The sequence below is a fragment of the Thamnophis sirtalis genome, unplaced genomic scaffold (assembly GCF_051295495.1).
Source record: "Thamnophis sirtalis isolate CommonGarterSnake01/CBP01778 unplaced genomic scaffold, rThaSir2_p1.2 scaffold_4, whole genome shotgun sequence".
Taxonomy (NCBI): domain Eukaryota; kingdom Metazoa; phylum Chordata; class Lepidosauria; order Squamata; family Natricidae; genus Thamnophis; species Thamnophis sirtalis.
The window spans coordinates 92583548-92603730 of NW_028261384.1; the positions used below are offsets into that span (position 1 = coordinate 92583548).

The following is a 20183-nucleotide window of genomic DNA, read 5'->3' on the forward strand; positions in this document are numbered from 1 at the left end:
TTATCTACACAAAATATCATATCTATCTTAAAGGGAATGAAGATTAGTGTCTAAAATAATCAGGGAACAGGGTATTATCTATATGGCCTTGAGATGTTCCCAAGAGCTAGTCTGTTCCTGTTTATGTCTTTCAAGTAATGAGTGGAAACTCAATATATTTTGAGCATATCTGGCTCTGTGGTTCTGAAGTCTAGGAACTTGTTTCTTGAAATGAAAGACATCTGCATTCCACATAATAACTATATGATTGGAATATTATTTTCCTATTTGTTTCCTTTGTTTAATATTTGATTAACATTTCTAGATTATAGTTCACATATACTGTACCTGTGCACACACTTGCAAATTTTATTTTCATCCTTTTTTGGATGAATTTTTTGGAATTAATGAAGAAAAATAAATCAGCCTTCATTCTCTAGATGTCAGCCCTTTCAGATAAGCCAAGTCAGGAAATGGTCTCCACAAAAAATACCAGAACTTTACTTTATTAATTTAGGCTATAATAACAACATCTTGAATAACTGAAAATAAGTTCCCCTTTCCTCCCTATTATACCATGGAGAGTCACTTTAAGTTTCTTTCTCTCTACCTTCTTCCTTTCCTGGTCTTAGTTCATGATTTTCTAGCTGACATCGCATTCCTTCTCCATGTTCATCTCTGTGTTCTCTATACCAGATTACAAGCCCATCATCTTCAAGTAGCATTATGGTGAGAGTTATGGTCTAACATATATGGAAAACATTGAGTTGAAGACAAGAGAGAATGTTTCATTATAATTGGGGAGATTGCTTCAGCCCTTAATAAAGTTGATGTGAAGTTAAAATTGTCTGCAGCAATCATGCCAGAATAAGTATTAAATTGATGTTTCCTTTTGTTGCTTCAAACATAAATAAATGAAACATGTTTGTGTGGCTTTTTTCTCTGCTGTTCCCCAGATTTCCCTTCTGGGTGACGTTGACAATAATTTGATCAGTACATGCCTGATGGAGCAAACCATATTTTTCTCCCCCTCACCCTAGAGTTAAAACTGGTTTGTGAGACAGGACAAATTTGACCAGGCTGCTAAAAAGAGGCCACTTGCACCTTCAAGGCATCCTCAGGTCCATCTACAATCAGTAGAAAAAATGACCAGAGCTCAGGGTTTTAAAAAAATATTTTTGTCTTTGTTCTGCATTTTCAATAAAATCGAAACATTTTATATTGGTAAATATAGCCAATTGGCATTGATGGAAGGCATCAAGCCTCATCTGGGTTTAATAAATAAAAGCATTATTTTGTCAATGTTCTATCATTTTTTTTCTCTTAGCTTTTTGGAAATCCAAATTTACAGCCTGTTTTATCATCAGAGAAATGCATAAAATCAAGTACACAAATTCTTGTATGCACACCACTTGCAAATTGTGGAAAAAATGTAGAAGTAATCCTGCCATAAGACAAAGTTTTAGTCTAGTTCTGAGTGAGGCAGCACACCTAAGGATGATCCGCTATTGTTCAGACTACCAAGCTGACAGTGCAGTTTTCCCAGGAAAATATTTTGGTAAAGGAACAATTGTCCAACTTGACATCTTGTGGCTGAGCCAATACTTTGTTTTTCCTGACAAAATACATTTGTGTTAGCTTGGCTTTTAGCTTGGCTTTTAGCTTGGCCTTGCAAAATCTCCTACGCATATCAGGAGCAGTTCCAATAAAGCGACATCACTTAATAATTAGCTGCCCTTTGTTGCTACTGTGTTCTATTAGTATCCACACATTTTAAGGAGTATGGGTGTAGATCATAGTTGAAACTTTTCATAAGCTACAGCTTTCTATATAAAATGAGAAAATAAATCCAGAGCAGTAATGTATTATTAACAGTTTTCTTTCCTTTGGAACAATGAAATCTGAGGAGAAATTTGGAATGAGGAGAATTTTGGAAGCATCTCTATGTGATGAAACAGAATAGTAACTAACAGAAGATTTCAGATGACTGATGACATCCCTAGGATAGCTCTAGCTAAAATATCACTGTAGTTCCATCAGCTGTTCTGCATGCTAACTGTAGCAATAGAAAGCTATTGACTGTAGCATTTAGGTTGCACCTGTTGCTGAAAGTGTAAGTGATGCTGCAAAGTGAATAAAATATCCACTAATTTATATGAAGTACTTAAAAGGGATCCTTGAGAAGGTCTGTCAAGATGCCAGGGAATGCCTAATAGCCAGGTGTTCACTTTATTTTGATATGTGAATAATGAAAAAAAAGGGGCAATCAGGAAAGCCTTTGAAAAGGGTTTCATTATCCTAAAATAGCTTTTAACCAAAATACAAAATCTGAAATACAACAAAATCCTAGGGTATCCAACACAACAAAAGGGTTCAAACAATCTCTGCAAAGTGTCCTCACGCTAGAATGAGCAACTTTAAGAATGGGTCAAATAAGCAAATTATTTTGAGTGAAGACTGAAAAAACTAGGGATGGCCAATCTAGTGGAAAGAAAATTAAGTGGAGATTATGTTGGTTATAGAAATAGAAAGGAAAACAGCTGTTAACATTTTCTGTTTTGAATGTGTACCATGATATAGGTTATATCAGCTGTAGTACTGTGTAGCTAAGGCATTCCAATTGTTATTCTACATTCTATATTGGCCAGGAAATCTGCAGTCCATTTTTTACAGTAACTGCCTGTTTTTTTTCTTGGTATGGTACCATCAGCATGATTAAGCATTAAAGCCTTCAAAAATCTGCCTCCTGCATGGCCTAGGACAAAACTAGGCTCTCTTCTGAATAATATTCCATATATCTGTAAGGGCTTATTTCTGAATGGAAATAGGAGTCTCACTTCATTCATTTAACTGCAAGTTTTAATTTTAGATTGATTCATATGTCCAGGATAGACAGATTTCCGCTTGTGAGCTCTTACCTTGTCTGAAGATTGCAGCAGGTTCAGCCAGTGATTCAATAACAATACTAATGTGGGCTATGTCAAAAAGAACCAACCCCAAATTCTACACTTAGAGAATTTGGGGAGTTTAAGAAGCAAAATCAGTGCCTTAAGACTTCTAAAATTTTTAAGCAGCCCAGTGCTTCTTAAGACATTTTCTCCTGATCTCTGGAAAAATCATTTGATATCTTTAATGGAGACAATACTGGAAATTGATGCCTTGACATATTAGAGAGATTGAAGATGTTCTAGTATATCTAAAAAATGAAAAAAGGAATAAAAGTTAACACGACTTATCCTGCATTATAAATAAAAATTACTTGACTCAGGGAAGCTAATCACATGTCTATTTGAATTATTACTTTTGGTATGATTCATTACTAAAAAGAATGCTTAGAGTGATTATTCATGCTGGGAGACAATAACAACTACTTTTGGAGTTGGGAATGGTTGAATTATCCCCATTTCTAACATGAGTTATTCTACTGTATGTTTACAATGCTTGTAACCATTGAAGAGTGAATCATTCTGATATTTTATGTTTGTTATATAATGTTCTGTTATATGTGCACGCACACACACACACACACACACTTTATATATGTGTTTGTATGCAACTATTCTGAATTTCTATTCCAATGCATCTGTCTGAAGTAAGTTACAATTTTGAAGCAATGAAAGCACGTAATATAAGAAGAGAAACAAACATGTGACTAACTATCTCTGCTATGGGATGAGAATTTGGTCCTTGTTTAGTTCTCATAATGAATTAACCATTTTCTTGCAGCACCCCACATTAGAAGTTCTGCTTTAAGGGACAATATTAGCCAGCCTCTCCTTCCAGCTATGTCTTTTGAAACATATATTATATCTTATTTCTGTTCTGTTCTTGATTCCTAGGACCAGCTAATCACAACAACTCCCTCTTAGCCTCGCTTCCCATCCCAGGACGGTCTTTACATCCATCACTGGATATCAAGCATTTTCTGACTTTCCGCCTCAATGGCACCCCTCCACTCAACCTTTTTCCTAATTTCAATACGGTGAGTTTTTCTAGTTTGATCTATTTCTTCATCCCCACAGAGCAGTGTCCTTAGAGCTGTATGGAGTTAGGTAGCAGCAAAATTATCCTCTACTTTCTGAGCTAGCTATTTTCACCCTAGAATATAACTATTCCAGGCCAATGTTTATCTCAGTCTTCTTTGTTTGCTCATTGCATAATTCACCCTGTTGATCCATAGGATGCCTGCACACAGCTCACTATGTTCATCATATTATGCCCCACCTCAACAGATGGAAAGCTTAAGCTAGCACCTAAAAAGTGATGCAAATGTCACTGGGGATTTTTAAGATGCCATGATGATGATAGCCATGTAATAAGGTTGTAGATGCAGCCTGGTTTTCTAATTGATGGGAGGAATCACAGAGGAATAGAAATAGAAAAAGAAAAACAGAGTTGGAAGGGACCTTGGAAGTCTTCTAGTCCAACCCCCTGCTTAGGCATGAAACCCTATACCATTTCAGACAAATGGTTATTCAATCACTTCTTAAAAACTTCCAGTGTTGGAGCATTCACAACTTCTGGAGGCAAGTTGTTCCAATGATTAATTGTTCAAATTGTCAGGAAATTTCAGGAAATATGCTAAATTGACTTTACTTTTCTACTGATTTCCCATAATAGCTTATGCAAAGCATTCTTTGCTTCCTTAGAATTTTGTTTTCTCTGTATTTTTAAAGGTTGAAATAACAGAGATATAGTCAATCCTCACCAATTCTAAACATTGTGTATCTTGATATTCTTTAAAAACAGTAATGTTTCTGTTTTCTTGGCATTACCTCCCCCACAATTCAATAAGATTGCAATTCCAAAAATTCCCATCCAATATAGGACCATGGATGGTTCAGGTTGGGGCCAATTGTTCTTGAGCATCTTCAAAAAAGACAGATGCAGTATCTACTTTGGTCTCCTGTTTTCACAGCAGACAGTATATGTCATCAAGAGGTTTGCAACTATCCCACTTTTGCCTCTTTATCTGATATAATATTTCTGAATGTTGAGGATCCATTTAACAACTGTATGTATGTATGTATGTATGTATGTATGTATGTATGTATGTATGTATGTCTGTCTGTCTGTCTGTCTGTCTGTCTGTCTGGCTGGCTGGCTGGCTGGCTGGCTGGCTGGCTGGCTGTATGGCTGTATGGCTGTGTGTCTGTGTGTGAATATATATATATTCATGTATGTATGTATGTATGTATGTATGTATGGCTATGTGTCTGTGTGTCTGTGTGTGAATATATATGTATATGTATATGTGTATGTATGTATGTATGTATGTATGTATGTATGTATGTATGTATGTATACAGTACATTTGACAGTGAATAGTGTGCATTAGTGTGATAGGGTTAGGATACAGCCTGTTGTGCCTTAAGGTGGCGTCTACTATACAGCACAGTGGAGTTGCCATGGTAATGGCTTCATAGTACTCCATAAGGGGCTCCAACCTAATACAGAATTAAGATAAATAAATACCCAGGCAATGCCGGATTATTAGCTAGTTCATTGATAAAACTGCCTTCCTCCATTTATCTATTCCAGATTTTGTTTACTATATCTTACAGTGGTAATTTTATGTATTGTCTATTTGTGTGCTTAAGAGCAATACTGTTTTCAATGAATAATCCTAACTTCTATTTTCTGAGTAAACTAAAATGTTAACAAATGAATAATGCATGATCCATAAGTTAACCTGTTTATTTATCTTTCCTTTTGAAATGAAAAAAATTGAATATTATATAGAAAGAATGAACAAAAGACAAAAGTAGAATAACATCTGCCATATTTGCCCCTTGCTCTAGTAGGGAAAAAACCAAATAATTATTATATTAATTTCTACTACAGCCTAATCTGTTATTTGGACAGATTGAAGTTCCGGTTGATAGAAATAATTAATAATCTAGATGTTAAGGAAATCATGTTATATTCGTTATGGCTATATATAAGAGAACCAAGTTAACCAATCTGGTTCAGTTATGGCTCATTGTGTTTATTCAGTAGATTTCTAAGTAACCTCAAGACATGGTCTTAATTTATATATACAGTAGTAAAATAAAAGCACCATACGTTTATGTTAACAAAATACAATCAGAACCTAATTGCAGTGAGTATTATAAGGCTTTTAAATGTCTTAAAACTCATCCCAATGGGATTGGCCTGTACCACTTGCTCTGGCAGTAGGGGCAACTGCAGACCCATCAGCCAAGACATGTCATCTGATGAAGTTCAGAAGAAGAGCCATTTCTGCCATGGCTCATGCCCTTTGGAACATCACACCCCTCTTGGCTTTTCAAAATGGCCTGAAACTCTGGCTCATGCCCTTTAGAACATGAAACCCTGGCTTGGAGCCCTGATGGAGGTGCTTTACATTAGAAATGTTTAGTAGATTCAAAGAAAACCCCACCTCCATCCATTAATGTGTTGGTCCCTTTTTATCTTGCTTTTGTTAATTTTTAATGTTTTAATTTTTAAAGCTTAATATTTTGATTTTTCCCATTGTTTTATGATGTTGTGAGTTATCCAGAGTGTTTTGACAGTGAGATAGGTGACATATAAATTTAATAAACAAATAAAAGAAGCCAATTGATAGGTCAAGCCACATATTGCACTAAACCAACAAAGAAAATAATTTGATAGTGGGAAGAAGAGTCTGGAAGTGATGTACTTTTTGAGCTAAGCCTGAATCTTAGAGCAATTTGACTGTAACTTCTTGAGAATCAAAAGTTTCCTTTTTCTCTAATGGCTTCATTCTGGAAATAAAGGCTTGTTTGATCTCCCATGATTATACAACCTACTTGTAGATTTAGAGATGATGGATGGATGGATGGATGGATGGATGGATGGATGGATGGATGGATGGATGGATGGATGGATGGATGGATAGATAGATAGATAGATAGATAGATAGATAGATAGATAGATAGACGAGTCATTCTTGTGTCTCCTGGTTTTCTGACCTCATGGTCTTTACAGGACATTCAGTGCAATAATCTTATGTATCAGTGGATATATTACAGGTATAAAACAGAAGTAATCCAAGTCATTGCAAATTGGTTGAAACATTGAGTTGGGGATTTTTTAACTGCTTCAATCCAAAAATAATACTTTACAGTTTTCTGGGCATTTTATCCTTGTCCAACAGAGAGGTGAGATAGCCCTATAACTTCTGTAGATTAATACATTAAAATAAATTATATTTAGTAGGTTAGACAATGTTATTTATTTTGCTAAAGAATCAAATTTTTAAAAATCAAGTTAAAATAGTATAATTTAAAAATCAATAGTTCAAGGGAAGATCATAGATAGATAAGCAATAGCAGACTAGGTTGCTCTAATACCATAACTCTAGTACAGTAAAATGATTGTATAAGTCTTGAAATGTTTCCTAATAATGTCAAAATGCTCATCTAGCAGAAAGTGCATATAATCCTTTGCAGATTAGGTTTCTTTAATGGAAGGAAAGTTGTAAGATCAGAATACAGAATGTCATAGACAAGATGGTCTGGAATTGCATGTGCTAGAGTGTACTTCCTAAACCTGGGTAAATTACCCAAAAATTGGGTAAAAATAGTTTTTCTTTGAGTAGTGACAGACTACGCCATTACCCAATCACAATAGAGATATTTAAATAAGGACTTTGTGATGAGTGATAAAAAGGACTTTCTAATAAGAGGTTTTAGATAATGAAGGGAAAAGTTTGGAAAACACTGTTAGAAACCAAATTTCTTAAATTTCATATTGGCTCAAAGATGAAATCTTATTATCACCTCATCCTCTACGGTCAAGAATAGATAATTAAAACAACTAAGCAAAAAATGGTAAGGGAGAAAGAATAGAGTTGTTTACTGAGCAATTCGAAATGGGAACTATTGTAATTTTAGAGTGACTCTAAAGTGTTGGTTTTGCTAAACATTCATCTATGGAATAGTTTGTTCTTCAACGTGGACCAACTGCAAATTTAGATAACAAAAAAAAAAGACTGCAGAATTTTAAGAACCACCAGGATAGGCTGTCAAGAATGGGAACATTATGTTTGAATTGGAGAAAACTGCAGGGACTAGTTCAGGCAATTACCAGAAGTCAACACAAACCTGAAGGCACAGGATGCAGGAAGTTTGAGTACAGAATTTGGACTCTGTAAGTACAGGTTGTACATTCCTATTGACTAACAATCCATATTTTATTTAACGCTGGAATAAGAAATTCTAGAAGAAATCTTGAATTCTGTTGTTAGACGTTAGCAACCTCTAACAAAATAAGCCATACAGAAGTAACAGAAAAATATATTTGCCTAAAGCAAAGTTGAAATTATTGGGCAGGTCTTTTTTATGTCTGCTTTTGCCTAATGATTAATGACAAAGGGTTTTCTGCAGTGGCTGCATGATTCCGATTGGTTCCCAGAGTAATCTGTCATTAAATTTAAATATTAAAAAGATCCTTATGTACCAAGCCTTTTTAAAGTTGAACTACCAGAATAGTTTTCCTGATAGATTTGCTATGCCAAGTTTGTTCTTTACTCAGCTTATAACCAAATGTTTTTAGAAAGCGAGAACTGTCATAATGTAGAAACGTAATTAATAATATTAATAAATGATGTTGTTCACAGCCTTAGGATGTTTGGCTATTTGCTGTTGCTATTATGGTAATTATCATCATTTAATATGAAAAATTAAGTCTCTTAAAAGAGAGCTACACTAGAGATTAGTTCTGAATTAACATGCATAGAATTTTACCTTACACATGGGACAAGGTTACACACTTAAAGGTTGTTTTTAAAAACAATTGTCTATTAAAAGTAATACTGTACCTATTAGCTATAAATGGAGCAACAAAGTAAAAAGGTTGCTATTCATAACAGTAATTGTTATTGATTTGTTGCACAGTCTGCCAGATGTTTAGATCCTGTTTGGCATTTTTTTCAACCTATCAAGCCCTTCCAAAGACTTGGGATAATTGTGGATGTTAGATAGTGTTAAAAGTATCCTTGCAAGATCTAAATTGTTTGCATTAAGCTGTCTTTTGTAATTGGCCAATGGTCAATGTCACTAGTGTTCAAGTGGTGCGCCAGTTGTTTGGGGATTGCACCCAAGATGCCTATTAATATTGGCACTATTTTCATTTTCTTTTGTCACACTCATTCTGTTTCGACTTGCAGGTCTTTGTATTTTGTTATTTTTTCTAGCTGTTTTTCTTCCATTTTTCTCTCTCCAGGTATTGCCATGTAAACTATCCAGCTTATTTTATCTTTCTGATTGACAATTGTTAAGTCTGGGGTGTTATGTGGCAGGTGCCTCTCTGTTTGAAATTTAAAATTCCAGAGCACTTTAGCTTCTTCATTTTCTATTATTTTATCTATTTTATGGTCCCACTAGTTATTGCTTGCAAAGTGGTGTGTCTTGCGGCGATTCCAATGCACCATTGTGCTACTTTGTCGTGCTGTTGTTTGTAGTCAGTCTACGCAATCTTCTTGCAGCAACTAACCAAGTGGTTGACTGTTTCTTCAGTTTCTTTACAAAAGAGCCACTTTATCAGTTCTGGCTTTGTATGCATTTGCTCTTAAGGCTTGATCTTGTGCAGCCAGAATTAGCACTTTCTTCAATTGATCTGCTCTTAGACTGCTTTTTTATATATTGGCCATATAATATTTTGTCTTTCCATGTCTGTTTTCTGTTCTTCATTTAGTCTTTTTTTGTAGGCCAACTTGGTCTCTCCAGTATTCAGTAAGCCTTCCTGATATACTAGTTTCAGTGCCTCCCCTTCACTACCTTTCAGATAGTCTTCTGGTGCCTTTTTTCCCCCCTTCAATCTTCTAATATACTACTTGCAACATTCCATAACCACCTATTTTCCTTGGAAAGTAGAGTCTGTCAATAGTGCTGTAAGAATGAAGGTCGTGACTTATTGTCATTATTATTATTTTGGATCTTCATATCCAGGGCTTTTAGTTCTGCTTGAGTCCAATCCACTATCTAATGCCTGGAATTGCCAATGGATTAATTGCCTTGATGGTATTTTCTCCACTAAGTTTGGATATTAAGATCTTCTTTACTCTCTTGATGTATTCATCTCTAACCTTTTTCTTGACTTAAGTGTGCTTGATGTCAGCCTGAAGGAGGCCTAGATATTTGTTGAAGATATTTGTCTTCATTCAGACTTTTGATGTTATTTCTATAGCATCTTGATTCATTCAGTTTTCACTATTTTTCTCATTTAATGGCAAGCATGGCACATTTGTTTAGTCCAAATTCTATTGCAATACCTTGAACAGTGTAGAGCAAAAATAGCAGTAGCTACTTTAGATGAGATTCTTCCATACAGCTTCAGATCATCCATGTAAAGGAGGATGTAAACCCTGGCAGATATTTTTATATTTGATAGCTATGGTCTGACTTGCTCAGTATGATTGACAGAAGAATCTGTGCAATGATAAAACAGTAGTGGTGATAGTGAGTCTCTTTGAAAAATTCTCTTTTGATACTAACCTCTCCCAATCTATCAACATTGACCAGCAACCGTATCAATTGTGCCATCAATCTTTGCAGAGAAATTGTGATGTTTGTACTGATTCCTGCTATTTCTAGGTACTTGGTTATTCAATTTTATGAAGTGAGTTGAATGACTTCTTGTAATCAATCCACACTACGTTCAAATTGGTCAACCTTTTCTTGCAGTTTTCCAGAATCATCTTGTCGATTAACTATTGATCCTTTGTTCTTCTTGTGTTTGGGCGGTTTCCCTTCTGTTCAGAAAAGGGAATCTTCTTCATGCTTTGGAGGCCCAGGCAGGCACTGGTTGGCCTTTGATCTATCATAGCAGGCTTTGTTTTTCGATTTTACACATTGGATGTTGAAAATAATCCCAAAAGGAACAGAATATACATCCACATGCTGTTCAATTCATAGAGAAGTTATTCACATCACTTGTCACTTTTCTCCAAAAATAATCACAATACTTTTTTCTCCTTTTGGAGATATTGTGGATCTATATTTATACCACCCTTGTATGCCACATCCTTGCATCAGGTTGGTGTTATCTAAAGCAAACTGCTGTCAACTGTAGTATAAAAACTTCCTTTCCTCTCTTAAAATCTCTGATAGATCACTCTTTCAGTGTCTATGTATCCCCCTTCATTTTTATTGCAAATGAATCAGTAAAAAATTATCATAATCATGGGGGGTGTACCTTGATTATCTATTATTGTTTGCTGCCATTTCCATTTCCTTTGGTGATGGGATTTAGGGGTCCAAATAATGATTCCCTTGTCTGCACACTTTGCCTGCCAGACTGATGCACCTGTCTGGGCAACTAAATAGCTTTGCTGAGAAATACGATCACCTTCAAACTTCAATCTCTTTCTCGTCCCATACTTCTTGATAGCCAGCTCTGGGGAAAATATCTTTCACAACCACAGGGATAAAAGAACAATGCTTATATTATAGATTATAGCTGTGGTCAATTCTCTCTATATATAGAATTAGATTATACTTTTCCTTATCTTTTTCACCTTTGTGGTTCTTACTCTAACCTTTTTCCACTATTTACAATTATTGTGAACATTTAAACATGAGAGTTAGCAAAAACCAGCAGAAACAAATTTCTTTAAAGCAGAATGTAATAGAAATGGTTTCCAGCAGTATTCTCTCAATCTGAGTATTAAACAAGTGTTGGTTTTGACTTGGCCCTTGAGACATCACGCAATTATTGAAACGTTACTTCCTCAAGCTCCATTTCCTATCACAGCATAAATTATCTTCCACATCAGCGATTTATAGAGAAGCACGAGGTTCTTGAGAAGTTTATAGTGTTTTTCCAGTTGCAAGATCTGTAATGGCTGACACATTTCTATGAAAGCTTGCCCAACAATGTCTTTTTGCAACAACTTTCAGCTTGTAGAGAAGACTGACACAACTTACAGAGAAGAATGGGCCATTGCCACATTAAAAATAATTGCAGGCCCCAGAGGAATAGGTGACATCCTGATCAGTTGCTTCACAGCATAAAAACCTCAATGGAATTAGCATTGTAGAAGGTGCTAAGGAAAGGTTTTACCCCTTAACCATTACCACCAGCAGAATTCTTTGCCATTTTCAGCTGAAGGTGGAGAGGAAATAACTAGTGTCATTTAGACAAGAGAAGGTCCCTGTACAGATACTTGAGCAATTGCATTCCAGTCTCAGGGCTGGGAAAGTCATGACTAAGAATCCATTAGCTTGTAACGGCAGGAAAAAAAACTTATAATTTTAAATTTCAGAGCCAACATATAGGTTTGATTTTTGTGTTCTGCAGCAGGGCCTGCATTGTGTCTATAATATATGACACATCTAGCTGTATCAAATCCTCAAAGGTTCTATTTTTAGCTAGTTCTTGACTAAAGACTGAGGTTTTGGAGGAGCAGAGTTTTATAGTCATGCGTGACCCAAATTTGACAGATGAGGACATTTCCTCAGCAAACAAGCAAATGTTCTATGGTGCTATGAAGGCAGTTTTTGGAAAGCACAAAGACAATTTTACATGCCTGGCTCTCAGAGCACCAGCTAACTTGGCTCCATTTATCTTCACATCCTTCCCCTCTCTAGATGGATCCAGTACAAAAGGCAGTAATCAACCATACCTTTGGTGTTCCCAATCCACTTAAGAAGAAGCAGTTCATCTCTTGTAATATTTGTCATCTGAGATTCAACTCTGCGGTAAGCTACATCCCATAAACATTAGGATCAAGCAGATAGGAAGGCAAAAGGAAGAGGAGAACTACAATATAGATAGCTATGTCAATTTTGCTTATGAGGGCACAACAGTTCACGTCTTGTTTTAGTGTTCAAAGCGCCTAATTTAATAATTTGTGAGGAAGGTCATGATTAGCAATGCCTTCCATATTCTACAGTCCCAAGGCTGAAACTGTCTTAAAGCTGAATTTGTGGTAGTCTTTGGCAAAGATGAGACTTGGGTTGGTGTAGGCCTGATTTATGGTTCCCTTAGATTCACAGAGCACAAAGCACAGCAAGTCATATTAACAAGTCTCATCAAAGAAAGAACATCCACTGCAGACAGTGCTATCAAGACATTGTTTAATGCACTATCCAAATCAAGATCTCGTGCTTCTTCCTCTACGTTTCTTCCCCTAAAATGTTGCAAGGGGAACAAATTAGAATCCTAACTATTGGATGATTTATTTAACAAAGTATGGATAAAGACTCTTGGTTTGTCCCCATGCTCCCTCATTGAAAGGGCCCACTGTCACCAAAAAAAGCATGATACTTTGCTTGCATATAAGCCATAAAATATTGTGTATCGTATAATGCATGCAAGTTCATTGGATGTCAATTCTTTCATCTCTTTTGGGGGAAAAACAGATATCATACATTTTTGCAGGAAATAATCTTTTCTTGCTGTTCTACCACCTGTGTTTATTTCCTTTTGTTTTTGAGGTGGGGGGTGAAAAGAGAAGCAGCCTCTTAAGGGCTTTGCAAAGGGAAACCATACATTGGTGTTCTCCTTTATTTTGCATTCAAGAAGTCAGGCTGGCAGCTTGTACAGAAAAGTGTTTTATCTGGGAGACACATTTCATTGGTTTTCAGCCGGTGTGCGTTACTTAAATCTGGCCAAAAGAAGGGACTGCAGTATACAGCCCATATTATCCAGTTGGTGCAGTTCGGCATTGTGCCCAGGGTCTCCTTTTTTATATAAAAGCTGTGACCAAAAAAAAAAAAAAATTCCTGGGCAGATTTTTTTTTTTAAATTTCATGCTATTCTAAAACATTATCTAAATTCACTCATTCAAAGTAACATAGTTCTGTATAGTTTTAAAGGGGGCATAATTATTTATTTATGTAGATTTATTAGAACCAACCAACAGGGTAATGTTCCTTGACTAATACAAATCTTAATGTCGTATATTTTCCTGTACTTTCTACAAAATTATTTGAGATAATTTGATCACTCCTCTACTCATAGAAATTAATATGCAAGCTAAAAGGTACCCACAAAGGGCCTGTGAAACAGGAGCATCTAAGGTTTACCAGATTTATTTTGGATTGGCTACAGATAAACTAACCAAGGAAATATCTAGATGCAAGGAGAACAAAAATATCAAGCAGTGCTTCTTTGTCCCAATAAAAGCCTGCCCATAATCTGAGTTACTAACTGACCTTCAGCACTACCCCATTTGAACCGTGTGGGCCCTCTAGCAAAGCATTACGTCCTCTGTTTTCATTTTGTACATGTACACACGCACGCACATATACCCACACCCCCTTCGCCGTCAGGCTCCTGTTTCATCTGATGACTTTCACTCCCTCCCTGCCTCATGCTGTGCATCCATATAATTCAATTCCTGGCATTGTTCATTGCCTGGCGAAATGGAGATAAGACACGTTGCCCCTGATTAAATGCAGCCCATTTCTTGTTTCAAAAAGCGCTTTTGGGCAAAAAAAAAAAAAAAAAGGAAAATTAAAATATGCCGCTTCAGAAAAAAAATATGCAGTAGGCAGTTTTGCAACACAAAAATAAAATAATATAACTAAATATATTCACTTGAAGTAGAGGGGAAGAGAACAACATAAATGACAACTATTGTCCCTTCCTGGAATGCAGAGCTAACATGAAGTCTATATTCCTAGGCAGCCATGCCAGTTCTGCATATATGTGTGAGTTTACATTTTTTTTTCTTTCCTGTGTCCAGGTCCTTTAGCTTTTCAGAGAAAAGAATGAATAACTAAAGTATGTGTTAATGTCCTCTGCCTGTTCACTGCTGATAAAATATTTTTTTAAAAAAAATACAAAAGACTACAATGTATTCCCCCCACCCCCCTTGTCCAAAAGCCTGTGTACTTAGCAGTCAAAGACAGTTTTCCTGATTCTCACTACAATGAATGGCTCTCTGGCAAATTCATGTGAATTTAAGTCCAATCTGAATTGAAATGAGGGTGTTACATTAGTTTGCATAATGGCTGAAGAAAGAAATAGAAGTGCTCAATGCCCAAAAAGGAGAGGTGTGGAAAATTCCCTCTTGCTCTTTTCATGTGTTTTTTTTTTGTTTTGATGGGAGATGTTTAGTTAATGCATGAAATCACATTGTTATCCTCACATTCTTAAAAGACCCACTTCACTTGTACACTCACTGTCTTTCACTTGGCCTGCCTATCTATATAGCTTTTTCCAAAGGCTCAAATAGGAGGAAGATGTACACAGAAAGATTATTTCTGTGCTGCTCCTCAATACTGAGAGGAAAAAAAGGAAATGGAGAAAACTGGGGGGAAATAGCAAGGTAGTTGGGGGGAAATGTCATCTGCTGCTTCAGCAGGGAGATAACCAGGCTTCAAAGTGCTCTCTACAAACTAGAAAAATGGGCTTTGCAAATCATTTTGCATTATAGTCTCTCTTTGATCTTCCGTAATATGGAATGGCCTTAATACTCTTCTCCATCACTCAACACTCCCCTCCCATTTATCTCTCTCAGAATCAAGCTGAGGCACATTACAGAGGCCACAAGCATGCCCGGAGACTCAAAGCCATTGAAGCAGTGAAAAATAAGCACAAGACAGCTGACAATAGCAGCAGCAGCCAAGAAAAAATGGCTAACTTTGAAGCTGCACTAGATATCAGCAGAGACACCACCACCAACAGCAGCAGAGGTAAGGGGAAAGCTGATCTAGGAAGAGGCATTTTTCTAGGTAGATTTTAGTTTGGGAAATTTTCATATTTTCCTGTAATTGACCTCTTCTGTTGCGTAGCAGAAGAATAATCTTAGCTGAGATGCCACTATAATGGAAGGAAATGCTAGTTACCTTAAAGGCTAGTTAATCTTAAAACCACGATTTAGAGGAAAATAAATCTCTTCCTTTTTTATTAGCACAACCCAGTAGCTTGCTAGGATTGAGTCAACCAATGGCAGAACATTGCAACCTCATGCTGATGTCCCCGACAGAGGAATCACCAGCCAAGATACCTACTGGCGTCCTGTCCCTGGTGTCCCCATCAGTTTCAGAGCCCTTGGAAGTTGCTTCAGATAGTGCAAGTGTGAGACCAGCAGCAGCAGCTGGTATGGAGGTGCCAGCAACTGAATCTGGAGGAACCGCCGGCTCAGCAGCAGAGGTGGAGAAAGAGGGAAAGAAAATCAAGCAGCACTTGTACTGTCCCACTTGCAAAGTAACAGTTAACTCTGCCTCTCAGTTGGAGGCTCATAATTCTGGTAAGGAGCCTTCACGTGGGTTTTTTCCAGCTACCCCATAAAAGGCCAAGCTAGATGTATAATGTGTCAACCACTGCTGTAAAAGATACGACATCTGGAGCCTATTGCATGTAACTCATGATAATTCACTTTCAGAGGCATCTGCAGGATGCAAGGCTTTTGGCAAAACAATGAAATCAGAGTCACAATGCAAAATTCCCACCTTTTGTACATGCATGCATCATCATGATACATATACAAAAGAGGGAGACCTTGCATCACCATGGTGCAGGACTCTTTTCATTATTTGCCTTCTTGCCCACTCCAATATCTCTGTTCATTTCACCTCCCAAAAGCATTTGTCTTGGTAGAGATACTGGATCAAGGTAGTTCCATGGTAGCAGTAAGAGGGATAAGTTACTCCTCTTCCTCGACAGAAAATGTTGAATGCTACCAAAAATACACCATCTTGCCTCATTGATATTGATAGACTTTAATAACTGAAGCTGACAAAAACCATAATGAAAACTTCCCCAATCTGGCATCCTTCAGATCTTCTGGGATTGGAACTCCCAGAATTCTCAATACGTGCAGAGGCTGCCACCTAGAGAAGGTAACCTATTAATCTATTTTTATTCCCAATGAACAGATTTTGTTTCAGTTAACTAAGTTCTGTACTAAAAACATACATGTCTGACTTTGGGGATTCTTAATCAAAACCTAACAATTACTAAATATTTGTTTTGTTCATTAGTAGATTTTTTTATTTTAGCATTCTTTCAGCAGACATGATGATAGGCTATCCATAGAATAGAAGAGATACAGTAATATGAAAGCCATGAGAAGCAGGTATGTTGAAATCAGGAGTCATTTACAGATACTGCCTGCCAGATATTACAATAACTGTGTACTTTGTCACTTGAGTAAAATGAAATGTATTCAAAAGCTTGAGAGTTTTACAAACTCGTTGCTTTCTGAATCCAAAAATGATTGGACAAATAGGTTTGTTTTTTACTGACGTATTTATCATCTGTTGATTGCATATTTCTTGAAAAGAACTGGGATTCCAAGTTCTATCTGTATTCTTTTCTGTTCTCAAAGAAAGAACAACTGTATTTTTCTATACTTACATGATGCATTGTAAGATCCCTTTGTAGCAAGCCAATTAAGCCAAGAAGCTGTAATATTTCCTTTATTTTACATATACATACATACAGTACATACATACATACATACATACATACATACATACACGCATACATAACAAATTTTGACTTTCTATTTTGCTTAGTAAAAAAATTTTTTTCCCCACCTTCAGCATCTTTCAATTATTTCAGTGTTTCTTTTCTTATCTCCCCTGATTTGATGATTGCTTAACATGCTTGACACTGTAGTTCAATACACCTTGAGTACACTAAGCTAAAGTAGATTAGAAGAAAGTTAATGAACTTGAAAGCCTCCTTGCTATTGTAAAACTTTTGGATTTTATTCTGTATTGTTATTTTCAAATTGTAGAATTTTCTGTCTATAAAACAATGAGCTGCTTCATTTTGACTCTTAATTTTTAAGGCTGTCATTTTGTTAAGTCTTACATTTTTAGGCAAAACAAAGAATTACAATGATAAGGATAATTAAAATAAACAAAAATCAATTCATTTGGGATTTGACCTTGTCTTACTTGCTATCTCTATTTCACATAATAATAATAATAATAATAACAACAACAATAACAACAATAACAACAACAATAACAACAATAATAATAATACATTTTTAAAAGGTACTCGGTTGATACCTAGGATGCTGGCAGCAATTCATATCAACCATCAGTACTAGTCAATGGTATTTGTGATACATGTTCAGTTGACTGAGTTTCATGTTTAATGAATAAAGTAAATAACAATAATAACAACAAACAAACAAACAAAGGTGATCCCTACATGGTGCAATTGTCAGAAAGGCAAGATAAGATAATAAAACCTTTTTAAAAAATAGATTATCATAAAAGAATACATAAACTTATACCATTCTTTCTAGCCTGTTGCCTTAACTATTATTTGCACCCAAATGATATATTAAATTTAACAATATAGTAAGATGCATAAAAAGTGCATTTAACAAGGAAACAAAAACAAAAATATAACATATAATGTAGATGTTGTGTCAGAGACCTGACCTAGGATTTTCATATAGCCAACTTGACTTTGGCGTCATGGCATTGCCCCATCCTATTGATAACTGGTGGTGTCTGCCTCTTAGACCACTTCCTGCTTACCAAGGTGCAAGAAGCAAGTTTCCTTTTTTGTTCCCAACTCATCTTCTCTTCCCCACACCTAGGAGCAAAGCACAAATTGATGCTGGAAGGGCAGACTGTTTTGCCAAGGCGAAGCCGAGGGAAGGTTCTCTCTCGAGCAGGACACAAACCCAAACGGATTGGCAGTAAGGGCAGCCTCAACATTCAGAACAAGGCCTTCCAATGCCAGGTGTGCGAGATCTTTGTCAACTCAGAGACACAACTCAAACAGGTAAGCACATCAACATAAACAGCTCCTCTGATTGTCTGGAGGACTGTAAAGAGAGTCATGCTGAATTTTGGATATTTTTGAAGGAAGCATTTTAAGATGGAAAGAAAAAGGGAAATAGAGAAATAATCTTAACTCCCTACTTTTACCCGCACATTTCAGCTTAGGCCTTTTATTAAGTATCCATTAAGGTATTTAATGAAGTTAAGAGATGAAATTACATTGCAAGCAGAAATTTTACTATTCTGTACTGTGGGCTAAAGCGAGGGTTGCATTAAGACACCTGAAGCATCATCTCAACAGTTCTTGTAAAATAAGCAAAGTCACATCTTAAAGGGCAATCAGGGTGGAAAAGGAACATGGAAGGCCAGCTGCTTATGCCTTAAATTTTTCTGCTCCAAATGTTATCCTAGACTAGGCAGTTTTCCACTCTACATTTGAAGTTTGTACAATATTTGCCTTCCAGAAAATCCTACACAAATGACTTTTCCAATGACAAGAGAATGATGAAAGTTAATGCGTTCTTTATAAAGTTTCTAATTGATTAATTAATTGGAAATGCTTTGTGCAACCTGAGCAAAAGTAACAGAAAGGCTAAAAAGCAGCAGCATACCAAGAACAAAAGCAACAATACCGAGAACCCTTTATTCTACTGACCCCATTTAATGGACATCAGATGTAAGATTTCTGTCTCAACAACTTCCTGAAATAACAGACAAATCTTTTCAGTCCAAAGCAGTCCATGCTAAATGTTACATTTACATTACATTTACATTAATTTCATGCCATCATGTTGATTTACCTTATTTACATAATGACCTGAATATATTAATAGTGGAAATTACATCATTTGCATTTATTTACGTCATTTGTGTAATAACATCATTACCCAAATAATGTCATTCACGTCAAAGTGTATCGTTTGCATAATGACATAATGACACAAATCACCATAAATGATGTAATTTGCAATTTAATCACCATTGAGGAATAATAGACACCCTCCCCCAGTGGGGAGCTTTTACTGTATTAGTAGCATCTCTGGTAACTACGAATTGATACACACACACACAGAGTAAATAGCAACTTAACTCTTCAGACAGTTTTTAAAAAGTTGCCACACAAGAACAGAATTTCAAAATAACCAGCAAGAAGAGAAAGCATACTGTTAGAGGGGAGCATTTGCACCTTTATAGAGCAAGAGAATATTTAAAAAGGAAACATTTGATTCCTTTTTAAGTAAGGAGTAAGGAAACATCATAGAAAAGATTTGGAGACCATTCAAGAAGCTGGGTGCAGTTGAGAAGATTCTTTTTTAGAGATAAATACAGCACAAATGCTGGTAACAGAGACACAAGAACCTCTCTGGCAATCCTCAACATTTGGGCAGGCTAAGCTGATATAAGAATATTTCAATTATCCCAGTTAGTTTTCATTTCAGCCACTCAGATTAGGAAAGAATGCACTCTAGAAATTGACATCTGGGGTGCCATCTTGAAGTTTTTTGCCATAAGCAAG

General features: G+C 36.1%; 1 protein-coding gene across 3 annotated transcripts in view; it reads left to right on the top strand.

Annotated features, from left to right (window-relative positions):
- The window catches only part of ZNF385C (zinc finger protein 385C), a 196486-nt gene that overhangs the window by 166632 nt on the left and 9671 nt on the right, over window positions 1-20183 (top strand). For all 3 annotated transcript variants that reach the window (XM_014052706.2, XM_014052708.2, XM_014052709.2), the window contains 5 exons: window positions 3819-3961; window positions 12554-12664; window positions 15433-15607; window positions 15826-16164; window positions 18481-18668. In XM_014052706.2, coding sequence (XP_013908181.1) covers window positions 3819-3961; window positions 12554-12664; window positions 15433-15607; window positions 15826-16164; window positions 18481-18668 — 956 coding nt within the window. The remainder of the gene's footprint in view (window positions 1-3818; window positions 3962-12553; window positions 12665-15432; window positions 15608-15825; window positions 16165-18480; window positions 18669-20183) is intronic.